Source organism: Silurus meridionalis, chromosome 6 (genome assembly GCF_014805685.1).
Source record: "Silurus meridionalis isolate SWU-2019-XX chromosome 6, ASM1480568v1, whole genome shotgun sequence".
NCBI classification, from domain to species: Eukaryota; Metazoa; Chordata; class Actinopteri; order Siluriformes; family Siluridae; genus Silurus; species Silurus meridionalis.
The window spans coordinates 13354758-13374640 of record NC_060889.1 but is presented as its reverse complement, the minus strand read 5'-3'; the positions used below and the strand labels follow the sequence as shown (position 1 = coordinate 13374640).

At 37.0% G+C, this 19883-nt stretch overlaps 1 protein-coding gene across 1 annotated transcript; it reads right to left on the bottom strand.

The window, feature by feature from the left end:
- Positions 1-7218: 7218 nt before the first annotated feature.
- LOC124386697 (histone H2A.Z) lies at positions 7219-9118 on the bottom strand. The gene is made up of 5 exons (XM_046850630.1): positions 8974-9118; positions 8616-8693; positions 8235-8348; positions 7715-7844; positions 7219-7544 (listed from the first exon to the last, which is right to left on the bottom strand). The coding sequence occupies exons 1-5, from the start codon at positions 8974-8976 to the stop codon at positions 7483-7485; spliced, it is 387 nt and encodes a 128-aa protein (XP_046706586.1). The 5' UTR covers positions 8977-9118; the 3' UTR covers positions 7219-7482.
- Positions 9119-19883: the final 10765 nt, after the last annotated feature.

The window sequence follows — 19883 nt, the reverse complement described above, 5'->3', positions numbered from 1 at the left end:
TTCCGGTGCAAGCTTGCTAACGTAAGAGCTGAAACAAAAGTATCTTATAGTTAAACTCTATATATTAGTATAAAATTCTGATAAATAAATAATAACGTACATTCTATATCTGCTTGATTTTTTTATTTTTTTGTTGTTAAATGTTCTTTTTTTTGTTTATTTGTTTATTACTTATTGCAGTTGCACCATCTATAGAGCAACAGACAGTACTGCAGAAACACAGTCAGAAACTGCAGTACAGGCCTCGTATCTTTGAGTACCAAAACATCACGCATTTTACACCTAGTCCTTCAGTGGTGTCCTAGCTGAACCAATCCATCCCTTAATACCATCATTATTAAGCCACGGGTATAGAAACCATACATTTTACACAGAAACGCAGTATTGCAGCACTGCATCATAGAGAGGCATTACTAAACTAGAAACCCAATGAACACAATTCAGCAAGTCTCCTTTCACTGCAGCCACAGCTGCATCACCCACATACATCATGTCAGGTAGAAGCATCAAGATTAACCTTATCAAATGACAAAAATCAGTGGTGGACATTAACGAAGTAAATGTAATTTGTTACTGTACTTAAGTAGTTTTTTCGTGTATAAGTACTTAAGTATTTCCGTTCGAGTCTTTCACTTTAACTTCACTACATTTCAAAGTCAAATATCTTACTTTTTACTCAGTTACATTTCGCAAAATCAGTCATTTTTCCTTTTTATTTACAATTACAATTATCACGGTGAATGAACCTGGTCGGGACTCGGAGTGTGCACCCACCACCGAGAGAAGTTCCCTCACTCATTCACTCAGAAAGGAGAGGTGGAGGTTGGGTGAAGTCACGTCAGTAAGGAGAGCTGAACACAAATTAAAATTATGCATAACAAAAAAAGGTCTAAACCCTCAGGAGCCCAATTAAGAGAAAAAAATAGGAATCTCACTATGAGGATAGTAAAGGCTACTTCATTTGATGAAATAGGCTAATAACTGTATATTACTTCGGTTTTACTATGTTGCCTGCTATACGTATACGCATAGAGCAACAATAGTTTGTTTAGCTTACATAATATAATAATTTATAGTATGTAGTTTATTATAATGTGTGTAGCAACAAAACAGTTACAGCCTAACTAGTCTAGTTGAATTGCAGTTAAACAGCTCATTGATTTGGTTACCTTTAATTGAGGTGATGTCAAAGGTTGTCTGTGATTGTACTGAATAGGTTCTAAATTTAGAGTTCAGTAAGGGGGAATCTCCAGTGCAACTTTAAAGGTTAATTTAAAAGACAATAGGATATGCAGGTGCATTTCAATAAATTAGAATATCATTAAAAAGTAGAATGATATTTCAAGTGTTTATTTCTTTTAATTTAAATGATTTTGGCTCACATTTAACAAAAACTCACTATCTCAAAAAATTTTAATACTTCATAAAACTAATAAAAAAAAAAACATGTCCTGGTGTGTGGTGGCTCTTGAAGCACTGAATCCAGCTGCAGTCCACCTTTTTCTACCACAATTTTTCCTTCCATTCAACTTTCCATTAATGTGCTTGAATACAGCACTCTGTGAACAGCAGCTTCTGTCGCAATTACCTTTTGTGTTTTACCCTCCATGTGCAGGGTGTCAATGATCATCTTATAGACAACTGTCAAGTCAGCAGTCTTCCCCCATGATTGTGTAGACTGAACCAGACTGAGACACCATTTAAAGGCTCAGGAAACCTTTGCAGATGTTTGGTTTTAATTAGCTGATCAGAGTGTGACACCACAAGTCACCAATGTTGAACTTTTTCACAATATTCTTATTTTCTGAGATACTGAATTTTGGGTTTTCTTTATCTGTAAGCCATAATCTTCTACTTCTGTTTCTTCTTGTTCTTTTGGCTTCTCCCATTAGGGGTCGCCACAGTGGATCATCCTTCTCCACACCCCCCCTGTCCTCTACATCTGCCTCTTTCAAACCAACTACCTGCATGTCTTCCCTCAACACATTCATAAACCTCCTTCATGGTCTTCCTCTTTTCCTCCTTCCTGGTGGCTCTATCCTTAGCATTCTCCTACCGATATACCCCATGTCTGTCCTCTGTACATGTCCAAACCATCTCAATCGCACCTCCCTCACCTTGTCTTCAAAACGTCCTACATGCGCTGTCCCTCAAATAACCTAATTTCTAATCCCGTCCATCCTCATCACTCCCAACGAAAACCTTAACATCTTCAGCTCTGCTACCTCCAGCTCCAGCTATCACAAATCACTCCTTCCACTCTTCTTCTCCCACTCCACCCTGCCTGCACTATTTTCTTCACTTTTCTAACACACTCTTCATTACATAGCACTGTTAACCCCAGGTACCTAAACCTCTCCACCTTCTCCACCTCTTCTCCCTGCAACCGCACCACTCCACTGCCCTCCCTCTCATTCACACACATGTACTCTGTCTTACTCCTACTGACTTTCATTCCCCTTCTCTCCAGCACGTACCTCCACCTCTTCAGGCTCTTCTCAACCTGCTCCATAATCTCACCACAAATCACAATATCATCCGCAAACATCATAGTCCATGGAGAGTCAACCTGTCCATCACCACTGCAAACATGAAAGGGCTCAGAGCCAGAGTCCAACCTCCACCTTGAACCAGTCTGTCGTTCCTACTGCACACTGCTGTCACACTGTCCTCATACATGTCCTGCACCACCCTCACATACTTCTCTGACACACCTGACTTCCTCATACAATACCACAACTCCTCTCTCAGCACTCTGTCATACACTTTCTCTAAATCCGCAAACACACAATGCAGCTCCTTCTGACCTTCTCTATACTTTTCCACCAACATTATGAAAGCAAATAATGCATCTGTGGTGCACTTCCTCTGCATGAAACCATACTGTTGCTCACAGATGGTCACCTCTTCTCTCAGCCTGGCTTCCACTACTCTTTTCCATAACTTTATAGTGTTACTGATCGACTTTATTCCCCTCTAGTTACTGCAAGTCTGCACATCTCCCTTGTTCTTAAAGATCGGTACCAGCACACTCCTTCTCCACTCCTCAGGCATCCTCTCACCTTCCAGAATCTTGTTGAACAATCTGGTCAAAAACTCCACTGCCATCACTCCTAAACATCACCATGCTTCTACCGGTATGTCATCTGGTCCAACCAACTTTCCACTCTTCATCCTCTTAATCACTGCTCTCACTTACTCCTTACTGATCCTATCCACTTCCTGCTTCACCATCTCCACACCATCCAACCTTCTCTCTCTCATTTTTCTTATTCATCAGCTGCTCAAAATACTCCATCCTTTATTGCTCTAACTTGCAGCACATCCTTCCCAGCTCGGCCACTTGGTATAAATTCTTTTCTCCTTCCTCATTGTCCAACTTCACATAAAGCTCCTTATATGCCTTTTTCATGGCTTTCGCCACATCCCTCTTTACCTGCTGCCGCTGCCCCTAGTCCTCCTGCCTACTTTTCTCATCTCTCTGTCGATTTCAATTTTGTTTTTCCAACCTCTTTCTCCTCGTGCTTTCCTGCACTTCCTTATTCCACCACCACGTCTCTTTGTTTTCCTTTCTATTTTCAGATGTCACACCAAGTACCTTTCTAGCTGTCTCACTTATCACTTCTGCAGTAGTTGCCCATTCATCCAGCACCTCTTCACCACCCCTGTCTGACCTCTTCCCTGAATCTTACACCTCACATCTCCTTCAGTTTCCACCATCTTATTCTACTTTCAGTCCTCACTATCCTCCTCTTCTTCCTCACCTCCAAAACCATCCTACAGACCACTATCAGATGCTGTCTAGCTACACTGTCTCCTGCCAACACCTTACAGTCTCCAATCTGCATCTCCTACATAGAACATAGTCCACCTGTGTGCACCTTCCTCCACTCTTATACGTCACCCTATGCTCATCCTTTTTAATATGTGTTTACCACTGCCATTTCCATCCTTTTAGCAAAATCTACCACCATCTGCCCTACCACATTCCTTCCCTCAAGGCCATACCTACCCATCACCTCCTCATCACCTCTGTTCCCTTCACCTAAATGCCCATTAAAGTCTGCCCCAATCACCATTCGTTCATTCCTAGATACACCATCTACCACTTCATCTAACTCACTCCAGAATCTTGCCTTCTCCTCCATCTCACAGCCCACTTGTGGAGCATAAGCACTGATGACATTTATCATCACCTGTTCAACTTCCAGTTTTATGTTCATCAACCAATCAGAAACTCTCTTCACCTCCACTACAGTCTTACTGAATTCTTCCTTCAGAATTTCCATCCACACCATGATAGAACAGTTTAAACCCACCTCCAATGGTACTGGTCTTACTCCCTTTTCACTTGGTCTCCTGAACACACAAGATATCTACTTTTCTCCTCTCCATCATATCAGCTTCATCTCTCCCTTTACCAGTCATAGTATCAACATTTAAAGTACCAACCCGAACCCCCACTCTCCTACACTTCTCCTTTTCCTGCCGTCTCTGTAGACGTCTTCCTCCTCTCCTTCTTCGGCCAACAGTAGCCCAATTTCCACTGGTACCCTGTTGTCTAACAATACCTGTAGCGGTCATTGGTAACCCGGGTCTCGACAGATCTGGTATGAAATTCTGATTCGTGAACCGCATATTTGATTTGGCACGTTTTACGCTTGATGCCCTTTCTAACGCAACCCTCCCCATTTATCCGGGACTTGGGACCGGCACTAAGAGTGCACTGGCTTGTGCAACTCTAATGGCTGAGTTCTGTAAGCCATAATCATCCAAATGAAAAGAAATAAACACTTGAAATATATCAGGGTGATATTCATCAGTGCTCGAATTGAGTCAAGTCTTATGGGGGGGGTCCCCAGTTGTTGTGTAATTCATAGATTTTTTACTAAAATAATCTTGGGGACCCCCCTAAGTCTATTTTTTAGTTGTCATGGGGGTCCCTAATGCCTTATGGGGGCGGTCCCAGATTCCCCCCCCATGCTATCAGAAATGTGTCCAAATTTGTGGACCTCTTGAGTATAAGTTATTTCTCATTCGGTGATTGTAACTGAAGCAGAGATGAGCTTTTCACAGCTGAAATTAATCAATGCTTCACCCAGGGCATCATTTAAGCTAGAACCGCCATTGCTGCTTGGTGGTATCTACTTAGTACCAACATACAGTTTGGTGTCAGTTCAACATCAAGCAGAACATTTTGAGAGGAATAAATGAATCTAAGAAACTCCTGACTCGAACTTGCCACAGCACCCGTGGCCTTAATTGCTCGATTTTCTTTAAGATTTGCTATTAATAAAGTTTGTTAGCTCAGAGTAGTGCACTCTCTGACCATCCAATCAAAGGATGTAAAAATGTTGACGTCACTGTGCGCCTGCTAAATGGTAACCCCAAATTCATTAGTTACAGCAATAGTTTTGTTGTCATTTATCTTAAGGCCCCTGCACTGTTGATTCTGTAAGCTTTAATGAAGATTTCTTTGATCCTGGAAACACGTGATGGCAAAAATATGATTTGATACTCAAACATAAACATATACTACTGGAAGCAGTGCAACCAAGAGAAACTCTATGGAATGAAGAGAATAGACTGTTGGGAATAATTGATTTATATTCAGAAAAAAATTAACATTTCAGTGATTCTGTTTGTGTTTAGGCCAGCAGAGAAGCTTCGGTGGCCAATGCCTTTACCTGTACCTCAAAACCGGTAACTGTTCACTGCAGCATGAATGTAAAACCTGACTTTAGTTAAAAAGAATATTTCAGGAATACTAACCTACAAGAGCAAGTCAAACACACACTGTTTAGCCATAACTTTAAAACCATCTGAAAAATCTTGTGTAGGATTATTTTTGTTCCACTAAAACAACTTTGACCTGTCAAAACATGGAGACCTCTGAAGGTGTGCTGTTATATGTGGCAACAAGATGTGAGAAGCAGATACTGTAGGTTGTTACTTGGGGTATCTATGGATCTGATTTGTTTATCCAGCACATTCCACCAATACTCAGCTGGATTAATGTTTGTGAGATATGAAAGGATAAGGAGGCAACACCTTTTTTCATATTCCTAAATCCATCCCTAAACAGTTTTTGCTATGTGGTAAGGTGCATCATCATGATAGTGCCACTACCAGTAGACAAGACATGCCATGTTCTTTTGCTCCAGGAAACCATTGTGATGCTAACATGCAAGAGCATGAGAGAAAACTTGGATGTAACTGCATCTAGAGATTTTGGTGGTAACAGCAAGAAAATAACTTCAACTTAATAGGAAATAAAACATGAGATAAGGCAGTTTTTCTATTTGGGATTATGTAATCACATCAGAGGTCTCTGGATAACCAGTAAAAAAAAATCAGGTGCATCTCAATAAATTAGAACATTAAAAATGTATTTATTTTAGTAATTCAATATAAGATTTTAATTCATTTATTATATAGATTCATCACACACAGACTGATGTGTCTATTTTCAGTGATTTTGGCCCAATACTTCATAAAAAATAATTGTGTGAAGTGTTGGCCTTCTGGAAAGTATGTTCATTTAATGTATAGTACTAAGTACTTGACAGGTGCCCCCTTTGCTTTATGTTGAACATTATTCTATAATTAGTAGTTTTCAGAGATTTATTAACCTCTGCCTATTGTTACTTCTGACTCTGGTTGAGTGTTAGCGAGGCAAACATGTTACTCACCTCTTGCCCAATAACCCAAATTACAAAATGTTCCTCCACCTATTTCTTTTTAATAACAATTTGACAGCCATTTGCTGACCAGGCCAAACGTATTTTTTGGACTATCAAATTAAAACATTAAGTTTTTACCTAAAATGGTACAGTTCCTCACATGAAACATCTGTTCTATTTCAAATAAAAATTTGGAGATTTGCACATTGTTATTTAGAACATTTGTTAATCTGTCTTATAAAGTTTGCTTATGGCTTTCTAGCAATTTATATTAAGTGGTTGTTTAATGAGATGCAACTTGCATACATCAATTGAACACAATGCTACCCAAAGTAGCCTATTATTGACTTCACAATTTAATTTTTTGCAGACCACAGTAATTTGATTTCTAAATGAACTGAAATTAAGTAAATCAGCACTGAGCCACACAGTAATTCAGCCCTACAGCAAGAAAAACATGGTAGTTACCATATAATGAAAAGGTATAGCCAGCATTAGAAAGTTTTTAAAGCAAAGACAGTACAGAGACAGTTAATACAGTGCACTGTTTTATTTGAATAAAACCCACCAACACAAATTACCAATTAAAAGTCACAAAGCACACTACACTTTAAACTTGTCAAAAATAAAAATTGGCTTCTCTGAAGCCATGCTTTTTTTCCCCCTTGTTTAAAAATACCCCAGAAATGAGTAAATGCAAAGCCGAACACAAGGTCATGAAACTACCAAGTTACACAAAAACACTTCTGAATTCTTCCAGAGCCGGTCCTGAGACACACACACAAATTTGCAGGAAAGGTTACACAGTCTTCTGTTGTCCCTTCTTTCCAATCAAAGATTTGTGAATATGGGGGATGACACCTTAAACACAAAAGGGAAAAAAAAAATGTGATTAACATTTATACATAAAAGGTGTATATGCCATAACACTAGAACAAAGTTTAATCCATTTTAGGACTGTGCAATCTTAAAATTGTTTACAACCAGGATTAGCATGGTATTATACACAAGACTGAACAGGCACAACTTACCACCACCAGCAATGGTTGCTTTGATAAGCGAGTCCAACTCCTCGTCACCTCTGATGGCAAGCTGCAAATGGCGTGGAGTGATACGCTTTACCTTCAGATCCTTGGACGCATTTCCCGCCAACTCGAGGACCTTAACACAAGAGGGACAATCTATTGAAGCATAATGAAATCAGATTGGACACAATTGCAAGTAATTAGACCAGCCACTTTTAGGCAGGTTGCCATTGCGTCCATATGGCACGTACCCACCACATTCTACCCATTTCAGTAGCAGGGATTTTCAAGACCCTAATCTTATTATGGCTTAGTTATTAAGAATACAAGCAACCCAATATAGGCTGAAATAATACACCAACAAATACAGGACACACTCAGATCAATCAATTTCACAGGTGTATTAAATGCAAAAATGTGATAACCAGGCAAAGCAGAGACCGCTTACAATTGTTGTTACAAGAAAGTACAACTTGCACAGAAACACTTGTTTATGATCAACATTTTGCCTTTAAAGCATCAATACCTCAGCAGTCAGGTACTCCAGGATTGCAGCACTGTAGACAGCTGCAGTGGCTCCTACACGACCATGACTTGTTGTTCTGGACTTCAGGTGTCTGTGAATACGTCCAACAGGAAACTAAAAACAGGAAATGCAAAAGATGGGGAGCAAAAAAAAAAAAAAAGTGAATAAGCGCGCGAAATCTTGAATATAATATAAACACTAACTTAATCCGGAGTACATTAAAAAGACAACCAACATGAATTACACGGGATTTAAAAATTCGTATAATTTGCATTGAAACGTTAGTGAAGGGGGAAAAAAAAACCCTTACACCATGAATACGAGTGAAATATTATAAAAGGTAAGAGATGAATGGAGGCGCGGGGGAGCCGCACTAGAGACCTGCAGTCCTGCCCTTTGTGAGCGCGAAACCGCCTTAGCTTTTGCTTTGCCCGAGTCCTTTCCAGCTTTTCCTCCTGCCTAAAAAAAAACAAAACAACAGCACGTAGTATTAATATGGTCATTTTTACATGCATCGTTTTAAAAGCGTTTTATTAAGAGCAGAACGGAGTAACGTGTGCCCTTGGCCTGCATCACACCGTTCATGTTAGCTTCAATGCTAAAATAACGACAGCTAAAATAAGCCGGAGACAATAGTGTGCAGGCTAAAAGCGTCCAAATGCCCAAACGGATTGCTAACGACACCAAAAGAACACTAAAATCGTTAAAAAAATTATATACAAATACTCAAATGCGTTACCATTTTGTGAATATATTTCTCGTAAAAACGCCCCGAATTTCAGAAAGTCTCGGTTTGAAACAGACTTCCCGCCTTCACTGGGCTATATAGAGAGAAGGGCAGTACATCCGGGACACCGCGCTCACAAAGCAACCAATCAGCTTCGTCCTGCTGCCGCGTGGCGGTGAGAGACGTCGTAACATGTAAATCCGAGAAATCAGTCTAATGTGGTCCAAAAATGTTATAAAAAAAGTTAAATATTAGTATTAATATAACTATAGTGAAATATTATTTACACAATACTGACTTCAGGTTGTTTTCATTAAACATTTAATTATAACTGTTTTTTTATTTTATTTTATAATTGACTGTTGTACAATGTTTATTGTAGGAATTTTGGGTTAGTCCATAATGTAGTTCCAGTGGTGTGACTGAAGCTAACATCAGCAACAAACAAAATAAAATAATAAAATTAAATTAAATTAAAAACAACAAGTAGAGAGACAGATAGATAGATAGATAGATAGATAGATAGATAGATAGATAGATAGATAGATAGATAGATAGATAGATAGATAGATAGAGAGAGAGAGAGAAAGAATCAACTTCTGTTTTCCCATTGCATGTTTTCCCATTACATCAGCAACAAAAAATACAACAAACAGAAAAAGTAGATAGATAGATAGATAGATAGATAGATAGATAGATAGATAGATAGATAGATAGATAGATAGATAGATAGATAGATAGCATAAACTTCTGTTTCGCCATTGCATGTTTTTTCCATTTCTCATTACATCAGCAACAAAAATAAAACAAACAAAAAAAGGATAGATAGATAGATCGATAGATAGATAGATAGATAGATAGATAGATAGATAGATAGATAGATAGATAGATAGATAGATAGATAGATAGATAGATAGATAGATAGATAGTATAAACTTCAATTATCCAATGTTCGAAGAAAAAACTTCAAACAAAAACCTATTTTTTGTGTCTGAAATATCTGATGGCATCTGGAAGCACATATGGTCTAACGTACCAAATATTTAGATAATAATTCAACTTGTTTCTCATAAGAAGACTAATAAGAAGACCCTTTAGATATCAGTATTTGCTTTAACTACAGGTTTGTAACAGCAGTACGTTATGTGTATTTCACGAGTATGTATATGAAATATTCTGAAGCTTGTCTATAAATGAATATAGTGTTTCTGTGATATACTCTTTCCTCATGTGGTTTCAAGAGTTTTAATGTAATTAGTATCTACAGTTTCTCAATTATTCAAAATCTGCTATTTACTATAGTTATATTTACATTATATTTTTTTAATGCCTTGCACCTGGTTAAGATGAGGGACTTATGATCAATAAGACATGAGTTCAAATCCCACCACCCAGAAAGCTGCCTCTGTTGGCCCTTGTATGAAATAAATAATTGCATTTATTGGCTGGATTTGACACTTTATTTTGATGTATAGTACTGTTATAAGTTAATGATTTGTTTCAGTGGTAAATGACAGAATGTTGAGCTGAAATTAATTCAGAAAAGTTGAACATGACCTTACCTATTTAGTTTTGCTCTCAAGTTAACAGAATCACAATTTGCAGATTAAAACAGGCCTAAAAATGATTAAACAACATGTCAGTCAAGAATTAGATGGTTGTTGAAACTGTGAATTGGTCAATTAATATACTGAAGACCACACCAAGACCATTTCACACCTCTTTATTCAACTCTTGAAATCTTTGAGACTAACTGTATAAAGAGCATATGTATCAGTCTGAATTCAAATTAGACCCTTTTCACAATAATGGGCATAATGGATGTCCTCGGGTTCTGGATCCATTAAAATAATGCAATTAGATAATAATTGAATTGCAATTTTCATTCATTTAAATTTTTTATAATGGTATGAACTAATGAGCAATGTTGTTTAGAATACATAAAACAATCTAATTTCCATGTTTTTATTACAGAAACTCATAATTTATTTCAAACACTGGAAAAAAGGTTACCAAGCGAATACATTTGCTCACATACAACCAATAATGTACAGTTTATTGATTTGATTAGTAAAGGTATTTTATTGCAATCACTGAAAGCTCCACAAGATGGCTGCAGGCGCCATTGCAAAACTACTCTGCCCCTGCTGTAACTCAAAAAGCAAATGGCTGAGAGCTAGAGTATAAGTTTGACCCTGTTATGTAGGGTTTTATTTAATCATCTAAAAAATGCTTTAGCAGCCTTGTCTGACCTACATATAGTTATATATGTTTCACAGCAGGTCATTACTACTTATATTAACATGAACATTTTGTTATGCAGACACTCAAATCTAGCACAATATACACAATGTTAAATTCTTCCTGTGTATTGCTCAAACAATGGTAAACAAAATATCAGTGCTTTTTGTGCATGTTTATCTATAACAGTAAAATTACATGTGGCAAATGAGGAAATTTTGCATAGCATCCAAGAGTTCATGAGGCACACAGTTCATGTAATGAGTGGAATGGCATGCCTTCCAGGGCAAGAGCTGAAATCTGTTACTGACAAATGGCTGGCATAAAATTACAGACATGCTACTACCACCTACACAGAGGTACTGAAAGATATTTGGCTGCTTATGCTGATCTTGCGGACTGCATTTGGTTTAATGTCCACCACCCCTTTCCACACATCTTGCATACTTCTCTCTCTCTCTCTCTCTCTCTCTCTCTCTCGCTCTCTCTCGCTCTCTTTCTCTCACACACTGTATGTGTATGTGTTCATGTGTGTGTGTGTGTGTGTGTGTGTGTGAGAGAGAGAGAGAGAGAGAGAGAGAGAGAGAGAGAGAGAGAGAGAAAATGGGGTCAAACCTCAGACCATAGTTCTACATTTCACACACATTTGTTCATAATGCCTTTGAGACATTTTTGACCCATTTCTGCTTTTGTGTCTTCGGTCAAAAATGTTTTACATATGAACACATGGCCTGAAGAAATTATAAGACAAGTGTTTCTTTGTCATGTTTTTTTTTTTTTCAAGCAGTAATGCAATGTATGGATAAGAAATTGTAACCTTTGAGAATGCACTAATATTGTGTATCCACTAAGGAGTAGTTCATACCCTTGTTTTGAGAATAGCTCTAGTCTACTATGCAATGTACTCTTATTGAACTGAACTGTACTATACTGAACTGTATGTAACATACTGAACCAGTGAAGGTGTTAAGTCCAGTAAGACATGGGAAGTGATGAACCCAAATGTTAAGATATTAAGATATTGACACAGATTTGGCCTGGAGTATCTCAGGAATGTTTTATTACTGATTGAAGGAAACAAGTACATTTTCTCAGAAAAACAGACAGACAGACAGACAGACAGACAGACAGACAGAAAGACAGAAAGAAAGAAAGAAAGAAAGAAAGAAAGAAAGAAAGAAAGAAAGAAAGAAAGAAAGATATGATTGGAATATCACACAGTTATGCTGGACCAGATCTTTAGACTTCCCACTGAGATGTGATTTGACACACACATGCTAAAGTCCTCCTCCTGATGTTCTCCACAGAAACCACCTAAATAACTCTGTCTGTCTCTGGGCAAGATTTAGAAAATGACTCTTCACAAGCATTGAATTACATTACACAAATAAATACTTTCTTGTGACTATATAAAGTTTACTTTTTAGTTACCACTATAACTATAAACATAACTAAATTCTGATAACCTCACTGGAAACCAGTCTAACAGTTAATCCATTAAACACTAAACACAATTTTTTTCTGGTGTGTGCTTATGGAGATTTGTGCTGATTCAGCTACAAGAGAGTGAGTTATGTCAGGTACTGATGTAGGGTGATGAGGTATTCAGTAGTGTGGAGGCCAGGACTTTGTAGCAGCCACTCAACATGCTTCTTTCCCCAAAAAAAACATATCTTCATGAGGATGGCTTTGTACAAAGGGGCATTGTCATGCTGAAAAAGGTTCAGGTCTCCTAGCTCAGGTGAAGGGAAAATGTAATGCTTCTGCAGTCAGAGACATTCTGTACAATTGTGAGGCTCCAACTTTGCAGTAACAGATTTGGGGAGGAACCACATATAGCAAAAAATACAGTTACCTTTACATGCATAATTTTTAACCTGATTAATGGCAATATATTAATTTCATGACATAAAATTAGTCTCTGAAAAAAACACACCAATCAATCATCTTTATTTTCTTTTACATTAATATTCACTAGCAATTACAGTTAAAATATATTTCCTAGTTCTAGAAAAATAATACCTTTTAGGTCTGTTTTTGTGTCTGTTTTGTGTACAAACATCTGTTTGTGGAAATATTGTTTATGTTCCTAGTCATATTAGGATGCTCATTTCAGCAGCAAAAGTAATTACTTTCTTATAAAGAAGGATCATTCATGCTGTGACTAAATTCAGGTTATTTTGCCTTTAAAAATACAATGTTATTTACTGCATATTCATAGATGTACTGTAGCTTTAGTGATTCTACACAATAGCACATTTTATTCAGCCACAAATCCCACATCTGGTCATATTATTTTAGAAGTGGTGGGCAGTTGTGAGGGTGAAACACTGTATGAGCTGCTCCTCTTATGACCTGAAACATGTTTAAATATAACACTTCTTATGTCCCAATTTTGCTCAGTTGACCTAACCCAAAAAAAGACTTGCTGTGTTGCTTCCACACAGCCTGTTCTGTCCTTGTAGATTAGCACAATGTGCTGCATGTTGAGTTCACATCTCAACCAGAGTGAGTGCCTTGAGCTGGAACATTTCCCATTTGGAAGGATCTCTTGCATAGAACACAAGGTCCTTGCTATGCCACTCCACACGCTAAACACATTCTAAAATATAAAATAATTATTGCAGTGTCAGAGACCAAATGTTCCAGTTTTAAATTGTAATAGTTAATAGTATTTCTGTTTGAGAAAAACAGGGAAAAGGGTTAGGGTTAGGGTTAGACATGTTCAAAAAACATTTTGTATATTCTGAGGTCTGATGTGGCAAAAAAGCATGTGAAGGTAGCAATTTATAATCTTTCCTACCGATTATATCATCCTGCTTTGAATGAGTACTTCCTCAAAATGAACATATAATTTGTCCAAATAAAAGGTCTGGGCCAACTGTGAAGGAGCTACAGAGCAGTGATTAGGTGCTGCGAGTACAATCCATAAATATAGCTTTAACACCAAACATATGACGTATTTTTATATTAATCTTTATTTTATTACTAAAAAGAAATGTCAGGATACAAGAATAAAAGGGAAAATGGGTGAGTAAATGGGTGCTGGCTCAGGGTTGGTTTTGTTGACCCACATACCAATGTGAAATACTGGTAGAGAACTTAATCTTTCTGCTGGAATAAAGGCAGACTGATGCTGGATAAGATTGTCTTTCAGCTATGATATGGATGTGCATGAAAACATTAAAAGTCACTCTATTGCATTTATGCCATTGCCATTACTAGCCCTTAGGTGCACAAACTCAATGATATTTGTCCTGGAATAATTTGGGCTCGGTCTTTATATAACCGGTTACATAATGGGAATTAAATGTTCCTATTAAAGCATGCAAAAACATCCCCACCCAGCCAAAACAATTAAACCCAGTTTGGATACCCTCTATTAATGCAGACTCCAGACTCCTAGAGATAAGTGCCTTTAGATAGTAATAGGAAACTACAGACAATCAAGATAAAGTAACCCAATCCGAGCCAGACTTAAATGGCCCAGAAACAATGTGTTATGATAATGCATGTTTATGTCAATTTCATGTCTGTATATAATATATTACTCAATATTTACATTTGCTCAATAGTTATTTAATGAATATGTAATACGGTCTCAGTTTATTGAGTGGAAAAAATAAACATTTTGTTAAAAAGCATATAAGTGAATGAATTTGGACACTGGAATGTGACATTGCCAAAGAATATTTGATATTTCAGCATGTCAGCAAGTCAGCATGTCCTGGTATAAGGAAAGCCTGTACAATGCAGTGAGCACTTTTATATGGAAAACAGTCCTGATCAAGGCTGTTACTAAAGATCAGCGCAGGGCCAGTGCCCACACCACCATCATTGCCAAACACCACAGCCAGCAAAATACTGGGCCAAGAATTCAGCTCATCCCTAGACAGAATGATTTATGGTTTCATTCTTAAAAAGACATTGAACAGGATGCCAGTGACTGAGAAGGTGAAGCATTAAACACTTTCCATGCATTGCATCCAGATTGATTGTATTATTTATCTATATTGCTGAATTTGGCATTCTTTAAATATGTTTACATATATACAACAATGTGTTAACAGAATCGTCCAAATAAAATCAATATTGCATATTGGTAAAAGTTCCACCAAAGACCGCTCACTTCATTTTTGATCTACACTATATGGACAAAAGATTTGTGGACACTTCACTAAGGTTCATATGTGCTTTTTAAACATTTCATTCCACATTTTATCATTTGCTGTCACAATAACTTTTCTGGGAACTGTGCTGTTTCACTAGATATTGTAGAGTGGTTGTGAAGATTTGTGCTAATTCGTGGTGTTAGTTAAAGCCAGCTACTCATGTGGGCAGAGGAGGCCTGGGGTACAGTCAGCATTTTAATTCATTCCAAAGGTGCTTAGTAGGCTTGAGGTCAGATCCAGCTACTCTGTAGCAGGCTATTTAAGATCTTCAAGACCATGTCTTCATAAAAGTCACTTTGTCCACATGGGCTTTATCATGCTGGAGCAGGTTTGGGTTTAAGTGGAGGGAAACTTTAACATCATCCAAAGACGTCCTTTACAATTGTGTTCGCAACTTTGTGGTAACAGTTTGGGGAAAAACCAATTGAGACTGGAAAAATCATGTGTCTATATACTTTATGTGGCCATCTGTATAAGGAAGGTCATTTTTAGGATATTACATACTTGGTTTATACTGCAGGGTAATTGGGTAAAAATTCCAATGAATCCAGTGTCATAAATGATCTCCATTACACAGTTATGATCAAAGAGTTGTCATAATGTCCTAGAGATGCACAAATACACTGAATAAACCAAATATTCTAACTTTATTTTAGTGTAGTTGTAAACTTGTAGAACATCCAGCTACTGTGCAAGGACAGGACAGGTTGAATAAAAGCCTGTTTGCAAAGAGAGCAGCCTGTTCCTTACTGGAATGTGGTTATGGGTTTGAGTAATCAGCAACAGGCTTTGTGGTGCTTATAATGTGGTTTCTGTAAAAGCAGTGTGTTTTATTCTGTATATTGAATTTCCAGTGTACCAGAACCAAAATGAGTTATATCTATTAAAAAAAAAAATCACAAATGTGTAATCTGATATATTTATATATTGTAAAAACAGAATTAAAACTGCACATGTACTTGATACTCTCTTCATTACTAACCATTTTTTGTTTGTGCAGCGACAGTGAGATGTTGAAGAATGATGCTGTTGTTTTGTTAAATTAAATTGCCTTCTTTTAAAAAACTGAAAAATGAACATACAGTTTAAAGAACTTGTCTGTGTAAGCGAGGATGGGTTATGTCCTTCCACCTCTGTGGTGCATAGCTTGGCCGGCATAATGCTCAATCAGCAGCTTTGTATTACAGCGGGGCAGTCTGACAACAGCTGCTGAGTGCATACACACACACACACACACACACACACACACACACACACACACACACACACACACACACACACACACACACACACAAATACACAACCTTATTTTACAGTCATTGTGAGCTTATTAAATATAACTGGATAAATAATGAAATGGCATCATCTAATTCTAACTTTAACCCTAAGACAAATAATAAAAGTGCTCAAATCTCGAGAAAATTGTATGCGTTCCTATTCATATGGTCCTCACACACACACACACACACACACACACACACACACACACACACACACACACACACACACACACATTCATGCCAAACCCAGAGCATATGCTAGTGTGTGGAATCAGTTTTCATTCCGATAATCCTAGTGCAGATACAGGATTTCACATCAAAGTTAAATCTCAGAATCTTAAAATAATGGGTGTAGATAATGAATGCATTTGCCATCTGGAAAGATAATTGTACAAGTATCGTGATCTTGTTTAATATAATCAGACAGAAGACGAAGGCCCACAGTTTTAATCCCAGGTCACAGGAACTGACACACTTTCACAAGCTCAAAGCTCAAAGTCAACATTGTGTAATAGCTAGAGACTTTAAAGCAGTGAATGGGTAATGTTAAAAGGCAAAGAGATATTTCACTACAAAATAATACACAGCTCTTCACACTCACTTATGCATGTATATGTATGTACGTTTGTTTTTGCATGGTCCTTGCACTTGCATTAATTGATTCATATTAAATAACTACTTTTTTGCTAGAGAGTACAAATCATTTCTGATAGTTCATCTGAATAAACAAGTCTGATAACTATATGTAAAATCCTGGTGACAGTCACAATGAAGAACTCAATCTGTGCAGAAGAGAGGACATGCAATACCATGGACAGATTGAAGTAGAAATCATGGAACCTTGTTACATTTAAAATATGGTTTGGGAACAATAAAAGGTTGCCTTCATTACATTATAAGACTGCATCATTCACAGTATTAGTGCTTCTTTGTGACTTGTACGCCGTCTGTGGCTTTATGTTCTTCCTAAATTTATAATGAGCACTTGTTTTGGTAAATAGGTGAAAACATACAGTCCTCTGCACCTATCCTATTCAGGCATACATGTTTCTCTTGTAAAGCCTCAAGAAAATTTTCCAGTTTCTTACTAGGAAGCTTTGTTTAGTTGCTCATTGTCTTCAAACCTGATTGCTGCAACTTGCATCTTGCAGGATGTCAATGATTGTGTCCTCTCTGTAGGACTGCTTTAACTGTCCCAATAGGATTTAAAACCCCTGTGGCTAGCTTTTGAAAGAATGGACCATCTCCATTCATTGAAATGTAAATGCTTGGATTGTATTTTGCTTCACTTTTAAGAATGAGAAAAAAAAAACAGCCTACCAAGTGAATAATGAATGTAAATGTAAATCTGTAATTAAATAGTGAAAATGTTTTTAATGGCCTACTTTGCTGCTGTTTACACTTCCTTAGTCATCAGCTTGATCATCAATGGTAACAGAACCCAAATGCAAATTTGACATCTAGACAAACAGATTTTGAATGGCTGTGAAACAAATAAGATGTATGAATGTATTACTTTTACAGGAATATCTTCATCTTTGCTGAGACAAACAGCACATTTTTTCTTGTAGTGTCTAAAGCTGCAAGGCCACATAGAGCACTGTAATCAACATTTCAGGCACGTGCACACACACACACACACACACACACACACACACACACACACACACACACACACACACACACATACATACAAATTCCATGTTGAATGTGTGCTACAAATAAGTCAGAAAAATGCCCCACAGTGTTGTCAGAAAAAAATGAAATTGTAAAATGTCACAAAGTACTGCTAAAGAATAATGAAAAATAAAGATAAAAAAAAAAAAGACAATACTGAAAAATAGCTTTTAGTCCAAATAATAGAATGTGTTGATATAATGATCAGTATGTTTATACTCTACTGCTGGACAGATTACACCAAATATTCTTAGGAATAAACTTGAATGTAGTAATAGAAGCTGAATAGTAGTAGTAACTTGGTAGTTATTTGACCTCCTGCTACATCACTTTATACACAGAGGCTTGAACTAATGTTACAATGTTTACTGCACAATTTACATCCATAACAGTATAAGTGTGGGTAAACTCAATTTAATAACATTTTCCAGGAGTAAAATGTTTCTATTTTCACATTGCATTGCTTTCAGTTCAATATAAATTTTGATGAAGCAGAACAAGTGATGGGTTTATTTTATTCCAAACACCATGCTGTTGTGATGCTATTTTAAAGTATTAGTATATAAAATCTATATTATGGTATAAAACCATTTAAGATGTGAAAGATATCGAAGAATATATACAGTACAGACCAAAAGTTTGGACACACCTTCTCATTCAAAGAGTTTTCTTTATTTTCATGACTATGAAAATTGTAGATTCACACTGAAGGCATCAAAACTATGAATTAACACGTGGAATTATATATGGAATTATATACATAACAAAAAAGTGTGAAACAACTGAAAAATGTCATATTCTAGGTTCTTCAAAGTAGCCACCTTTTGCTTTGATTACTGCTTTGCACACTCTTGGCATTCTCTTGATGAGCATCAAGAGGTAGTCACCTGAAATGGTCTTCCAACAGTCTTGAAGGAGTTCCCCGAGAGATGCTTGGCACTTGTTGGCCCTTTTGCCTTCACTCTGCGGTCCAGCTCACCCCTAAACCATCTCGATTAGGTTCAGGTCCGGTGACTGTAGAGGCCAGGTCATCTGGCGCAGCACCCCATCACTCTCCTTCTTGGTCAAATAGCCCTTGATGCCTTCAGTGTGACTCTACAATTTTCATAGTCATGGAAATAAAGAAAACTCTTTGAATGAGAAGGTGTGTCCAAACTTTTGGTCTGTACTGTGTATATATATATATATATATATATATATATATATATATATATATATATATATATATATATATATATATATATCTCTATCTCCTTGTATATAGAATAGAACATATTTTTTATTTAACATCCATACAGGTAGCAGTAATCTGTGGCATTGATTAGGCTTCCCAGAGGCATTTTCTATTATTTGTGTAAATAGAATTAATTTTAATCATAAACAGTACACATAGCAATTTATCCTCCCATAATTATGTAGCAGAAATGCATTTATCAGAATGTATGTGGTTGAAGATATAAACGTATAAATACTTAAAACATAAGTTTCATCAATCAAGACCAGCAGCACTGAAACTCATCGACTTGAAAATGAAATGAAGCAAACCAGGAGA